Below are 7,153 nucleotides of genomic sequence, written 5' to 3' on the forward strand. Positions count from 1 at the left end.
GCGGCGGCCCGGGATGCCGGCCTACAGCCAGCAGCAGCGGAGTTCCTTGGGATCAATACAGCGGAACGAGCCCGCAGATGGCTGAACGCCTGCCAGCCTCAGCCGAGGACTAACTGGAAGCCACCAGCGAAAAGCGAGCACTTCATCTCGCAAAGGTACAGCTACGGCAGCGATGCACCGCTCTGAGAGCGCTCCCGTAGAACAAAGAGAAGATTTTTCCCTGCTACGTTCCCACTGTCGCTGCGTGACAACAGGTAAAATCGGGTAAAATGTCCGCCCACCTAACGCGCTGTAGGGAAGGGCTATCGCAGCACCGCTCCGGGGCTGCCAGCAGCATTTCTGCCTCTGCGGGCACCGACAGCCGCTCTCCGGGGACACCCCGGCGCGGGAATCGGTCGGCGGGCGCACCCTGCCAGCATCCTACTCTTCCTTTTGTTCCCCTCGAACCCATCCTTCTCAGCTGGGCACAGTTTCGGGCACCGTGAGCCCTCCATTCACCCCACGTCCTCCCGCTGCCCACCACGGCCGCCTCCTTCCTCCCCGCACAGGCAGCGGGCGCTGCCCGTTCCCGAAGTCCGCGGGAGCCACCTGACGGGCAGCGCTCGCCGCCCCGCAGCCCCCACCGCCCGCGGCCGCTCGGCGGACGGAGCCCGCGGTGGGTGTGCCCGGAGCGGGACGGGACGGGACGGCTCGCAGCGTCCTCACATGAAAACAATTAGCAAGGCGGCCGGGGGAGGGGAGAAGTTAACAGCCGCGAGGCGGACGCTCCCTCCCCGCCGCAACCCCCCCAGCACCGACTCACCCATGGATGTGGAGCGGCGGCTCCGCCGGGCTCGGGCTGAAAGTTTGAGGCGGCTGCGCCCGAGGCTGCCGAGCGGGCTGCTCCTTCCTCCTGCGGCCGCCGCGCTCGGTCAGCAGCCGGGCTGCGCGCCGCGTCCTGCGGTGGGCACCTCGCCTCGGCTCGGCATATGGACGCAGAAAGGAAAAAATAAAAAATAAAACGAGGCGAGGGCTCAGCCTTCAGCTCCTGCCAGCAGTCCCCGCTGCCGGGCGGAGCGCGGCCGAGCCCAGGCGCCGGCTGCCGCCGTGCCGCGCCGATGGGCGTCTTCCCCGCGGGGCCGGGGCGCGGAGCAGCGCTCTGCCCGACGCGGCCGCTGCTGCTGCTGCTGCTGCTGGCGGAGCGAGCGGCGCCGCTCGGCTCAGCGTGGCGCTGCGGGAAGTGTCGCGAGACTGCGCCACGGCCGCTGCGCCGCCGGGAGGGCGGGAGGAAGGAAGCGGAGCGGCGTTCCTCGGAGGGCGCTGAGGCGGGGAGCCGTGCCCCGTGGGGAAGGTGGTCGGCAAAGGTATATAGAGGAGGTAGAGGGCGGCTTGGTGGCGTTGCTGAGGGGAAAAATAGGCAAAAGCGGCAAGGATGAAGGCGAGAAGGGAGGCACGCTCACTGCGCTCAGCCAGGAGGTTACGCTGAGGAAGGGATGCGGGAGGGTAGGAAGGCGCGAGGGCAAAGGAAGGCTTCTTGGGTGTGGAAGTGCACTCTTATTTGATTCGTGGCAGGTGTGGACACTGGGCCTTTGAAACAGTACTAACTGCAAAGCCAACTAAAGGGAAAGTGACATTAGTTGTCAATTTCAGCTGGCTTGGCATACAATGATTGAGTTTATAAGAACCAAGTAACACATCCAGTGTGTCCAGTTCTGGGCTCCTCAGTACAAAAATAAAAAAGGCAGATTTCCTTGAAAACGCCCAGCAGAGGGCTACAAAGATGATAAAGGGCATAGAACGCCTCCCTTATGAGGAAAGGCTGAGACCTGGGTCTGTTCAGCCTTGAGAAAAGACGTCTGAGAGAGGATCTGAACCATGTTAATAAATATCTAAGGCATGGGAAACAAAGGGATGAGGCTGGAGTCGTCTCAGCGGTGTGTGGCAATAGGACAAGGGGAAATGGCCACAAACTGAAGCACAGGAAGTTCCGCACAAGTGTGCATGGGAACTTCTTCCCAGTGCAGTGACGGAGCAGTGGCACAGCTGCACAGAGAGGTGGTGGAGTCTCCTTCTCTGGAGACGTTCCAGACCCTCCTGGACGCCTACCTGTGCAACCTGGGCTAGGGAGCTGCTTTGCCACATAGGTCCCTTGCAGCCCCTACAATTCTGTGATTGGTATGGATGACTTTGCTTGGCTAGCCTTTTGTAAACTTTGTTTTTTGTAAAGTTTGGCTTTCCAGTCCTCCAGCTGGAAGTTTAAGGTGGTTGCATAAGTGTAACTGAAAAAATTGGTACATTGGGTAGCTCCGTTTCCAGAGGCACTCTTCAGAGCTGCTCGTAAAACTGGTAAGTAACACAAAGTAGTGAAGTGTCCAAGTGAAACTTCCAACTCCACATTACAATACATACAGTAAAGCCATCTTCATGGATTATCTCATCCAAATACCCAAATCCAGTTCAGCTTTGAGGAAGCTGACACTGAAAATTAACATGTAGGAAATTGATAGCTTCCCTATCAAGTCAGGCAGTAACACAGTGAACGATCCTGTTCTGAAAAGTGGAAAAAGAAGTTACAAGTCTTAGTTTCCCACTGTCCCCAAGCCAAGTAACACTGCAACATAGCGTGTATTCTTTCAGTACCTTATCTTAGCAAGACATCACAGCATTTAGAAAAGAGCTGCTAGGGAACTACTTAGGGAAGATAGAAGTTGCACATTTTCCACCAATAACACTTTTAAAATACTGTCTCAACTGGCATGCACTACAGAACACAGTCAGACACATGCACTGTTGAAGGCTGCCCTTACAAATTACTGAAACATTTTTCCCCAAGGGAAAAGAGGAACAGTACCTACCCCAACTTCTCTGCACTGCAGTAGTTACCACACATTGAGGTTTTTTGATTTTTTTTTAAGTAATAACAGACAAAATTACAGAAGCAAGTTACCTATGTTACATTCCAATGGCTACCCAGATCATGTAAAATACTCTTAAAATGACTCTAACAAATACTAATTGAACTACTGAATCAAATCACTGGATGCATTTATAAGTAGAAATGTCGTTACAACATTTATTGTCCGTAGAAACAAAATTTACATTGATTTTATAGAAACTATATTAAACATACATATAAACATACCTACATCTTAATATATATTTATGAACATGAGACTTAGGTATGGGCTAACATTGTCAGAAGCACCGTTGTGAACTCCAGAGACTACACACTAAATGCTTTTGCATTTAATTCCATCTTCAGTAGTTTAGCAGTTTAAAAAGGTTACTTCTTTAAAATCCATGTTTAGGAAGAATTCCATTAAAGGTTTTTGAGCATATCATGTGTATGAACACACACGTGCACATACACTCATTACAGGGTCCTCACGAAGCAGGAAACTACACTATAAATAAGGTGAACTTTCTAAGGAATAGTAGTCCACGTTCTCATCGAGTTAAAAAAGGAAAAACCCTAGCCCTGCTATTCTTAAAATGAAACAATGAGGTGTTGTTTGTTGTTTTTCTTTAATTCCGTGAAAAGTGAACTAAAAACAACTGCTTCCCCTCTGTTTCTTCCTTCAACAATAAAGACACAAGGAGCCAGTCACAAAATAAAAGCCACTTACTACATTATTTACAGAAAATGAAATATTAAAAAGACATGAGACTTCGACAAAATTCAGAGCAGCAAACAGAAGAAAACCATATTAAAGTGGCAGGCAGCATAAAACTGCTAAACCATGGGGCCAAATACCTACTTGGATAACCCTCCACCAAAAAAAAAAAAACAAATCATCAGGGCAAGGAAAGGACAAGGAGGGGGCAGGTATTGTGACAACAGTCATCTCAGATCTTAACACTGAAAAGATAGGTTCACCAAGCTTAAAACAGAACACCTTTAAATGTTCATTGCCATCCTTAGGATCTACAAGAGTTAAGCATTGCGAGTAGGCTTTCAACAGTCTTGAAATGGCTTTTATTTCCTTCCCCTCCCTCCTGTAAGACGAACCTCTGATCTTCAAACCCTGCAGCAGTAGAATGAAGTCTGTCAAGGGCCAGATATGTGCAGAAACATCCTGTTCTTGCAGATTCATTAGGATGCAAGTCTGAAGCCTTTCTTTCAGAGAACTCTCCTGAAGAGCATGTTGCAGATGGCTGTTCAGACGCTTGAAGAAAAGCGAGATGCATGTTTCTGAAGCGTATGGGAAAAGATATCTTTGCTAAAGGAGGAAGTTGAAGATCTCCCTCTGCTTGCAAGTCTTCTAAAGGTGAGAAGGCTGAGAAATCAAATCTCCATAGCTTAATCATTGCTAAAATCTTTAATCGTCTTATCCAGCCAATTCTCACTATCAATTTCCCAGTCACAGCAGAGAAAGACCTTCTAAAGCACAACAAACAAGCATCTTTTGAAAACCCAGAGTTTCATAATGCCCAGAAGTATGATTATTTATTTACTTTGCTTTTAAAGCAAGCAAGTTCTCACAAAGAAAATCAGCGTTTCACCCCAAGGCCCTGTGAGAGAAGGCAGCAGGTAAGCTATTATCACAACTGGCTATCAGCTGAATTTGCTCCCACCCCCTGCTATTGGGTACTCTAGCTGAGACAGTCACGTTGAGGTCTCAAGACCATCTAAATACATCAGGTAAGGTGATCTGAAACATGTAAGTCATTATTAGAGTTAAGGCAGACTTGTATATATACACCTTGTGATGTGTTGCTTACTAGCCCCAGAATTCTGTTAACTTGAACATCACATATAAGCTTAGAATTATAAAATGAGGATTTAACCCCATCAATCGATATAGAGATTAAACTGATCAGCAGTGTAAACGCTAGATTCACAACTTACAACACTTATGAGGAAGACTAATCATGTTCAATGATTGTATTTTGGATCTCCATAAAAAGAAAGAACATTTCACATGTGAACAACTGAGAATGTGCCAAGCATTCAGTGGTCATTTCAAGTCAACTAACAGAAAGGCAATTCACATTTATAAAACAAAGCTAACTAGCTCTTAGACAATCACATTCTTAACTTGCCTTTCCAATGCAAATGCAGTGACCAGCTTTACTAGTAGGAGGAACAGTTTTCCTTTGGAACAGAGGATTACTCACAGTTAAAATAAGCAGTTATATTAACAATTCTACTCAGTCCATGCTACTATTAGAACTAATGCAATATTTAAACATCACTTGAGTCTTTGTACAGAGGGTGTTTTCTACAATGTAGTTACAATATAGAAAGGCACCGAATTATTCAAGTAAATTGACCCTCTACTTAACACTCACTTTCTCAGCTTGAGCCCTCCCACAAACCAATCAGTAAATTCAATATATTATTCTCAACCAACCATTCTGTGTCAGTACAACAGAACTTTCCTGTGCTGAAAGAAAAAGTGAGCCAATTCCTTGTGTATGAGTACACAGATGCAAGTCTCTAGCTGAAGACAGAAAGCACAGTAAGTTGCAGATAGGTTCCCCCTCCAGCACCTAATTCAATCACAGAATTAAATTTCTGTAGAAGTCTGGTTAGTAAAGCAAAGTTATCGGTAAAGAATGTGATTTCAGCAGAAGGAATCTCCTCACAAGGAAAGCTACAGCAACTGAAACAGGAACTACACTTCATCATATGACATTCATCTTGGGACCAAGGTGGGGGTGAGTAAAATAAAATCAGTAAACACGTTAAAAAGATACCGTATTGGTAATACATTGCTTACAGTTACAGAAATAACCTATCCTAAAGAGACTAGACACAAAGTACTAAAGCTAGCTGTGCACAAGCAAAATAAAGCACAAAACTGGAGGCATTCCAGTTTAAACCTGGTTTTCATATAAAAAAAATAAAAAAGCAGCATTAACTAGCTGAAGTCTGACTGCTTCAGCATTGCTTCTAGACAACCTTAGCAAAACTGACATGCCACAAGTTTCTTCACATAGCCACTTCTCCCATTTGCTCAACAGCAAATTCTCTTCCAGGGTTTGATAAGAACAAAAAAGGAAGCTTACACAACAGTAGTATCCTGCAAAGTAAGAAAAGGCAGCTTCAGTAGTTTGTCCTGCATCACGTATGGTTTCACTTGTGTTTTGCGACACTTTAGCATGTTCAGGAGCAGCGTGAAGAGCTTGTCAGCTTCAGGGCGAGCCTGCACTGATCTGCAGAGGTACACACAGCAGACACCAATAGTGGGCAGCTTAACAAACACGGCGACTCCATTATTTGCTTTGAGTTGACTCCGTTTGTTGCTTCAGTTCCTCACTTCCCCTTGCTGGAGTAGGTTGCACAGGATGATTCTGCTGGATTCATCAGCGACAGTATCTTAAGTATTTCTGCCCTGCAGGAATTCAGCTGCTTCCATCTGATTAGGAAATTCCTTTCCTTTAGCTTCCCATTTCGGGTATCTATGTCAAAAAGTTACTTAAATACTAGCTGAATCATTTAATAATTATTTGAACTGAAAACTTGAGTTTTAGAAACTTAAAACATCTTGGTGTTATTGTTGACTCAGCACAGCATCAATGAATCTCACACACTTCCCACCTACTTATTTTCTACAAACACTAAGCAGTACATCCCTCCCATGAATGAAGATTAAGGGACAATATTTTAGCTGTTCCGAGCCATACCTGTGCTTCCAATAAACAATCCCTCTGTGGGAAGCACTGTGGGGAAAGAAAAAGAAATACTACAAAAAAATCATACAAAGAAAAAGTCACGTCGTGACTTTCCATCAAAAGACAAATTTCCTTTTCTCTATCCCTACCCACTATTAGAATTCTGACCTGTCCTCAATAATACACACTAGCTTGCATTCCCTACAGCTAACACTGTCCTGGAAACGATGAAAAATAATGTTTTCTTAAAACAAATAAGGATGCGTTATCTGAAAACTACTTCTTACACATCTTTAATTTACCTGTAATAAAAAAAGTGAACAAATCTGTAATACATATGCACAACCCTACTATATATAATATATTAAGGCAAAGCTATAAACAGGGAATAAGCACGATATCGTTTATAGCTGCTGGAAAACATGTTGAGCTATTTAAATTCCGCATACAGCATAGCAACACATTCTCCTCTGAAGCGTTGTAAGCTCTGGAGAGTTACTGGGATTTTGAACAAAATTACAAGCTATCTGCACTTAAAGCAGTTTCAATTAGGAAC

General features: G+C 45.5%; 2 protein-coding genes across 2 annotated transcripts in view; one reads left to right on the forward strand and one right to left on the reverse strand.

The window, feature by feature from the left end:
• The window catches only part of SH3KBP1 (SH3 domain containing kinase binding protein 1), a 221,760-nt gene extending 220,680 nt beyond the window's left edge, over window positions 1-1,080 (reverse strand). The window contains exon 1 of the mRNA XM_065741436.1: window positions 803-1,080. Within this exon, the coding sequence (XP_065597508.1) occupies window positions 803-806 (4 nt within the window). The 5' untranslated portion in view covers window positions 807-1,080. The remainder of the gene's footprint in view (window positions 1-802) is intronic.
• LOC136051374 (uncharacterized) overlaps window positions 1-7,153 on the forward strand; it is a 397,884-nt gene that overhangs the window by 24,408 nt on the left and 366,323 nt on the right. The gene's annotated exons all lie outside the window — the stretch shown is intronic.

This window comes from Cyrtonyx montezumae, unplaced genomic scaffold (assembly GCF_038088225.1).
Source record: "Cyrtonyx montezumae isolate F1298 unplaced genomic scaffold, pur_monq_1.0 scaffold_3, whole genome shotgun sequence".
Lineage (NCBI taxonomy): Eukaryota > Metazoa > Chordata > Aves > Galliformes > Odontophoridae > Cyrtonyx > Cyrtonyx montezumae.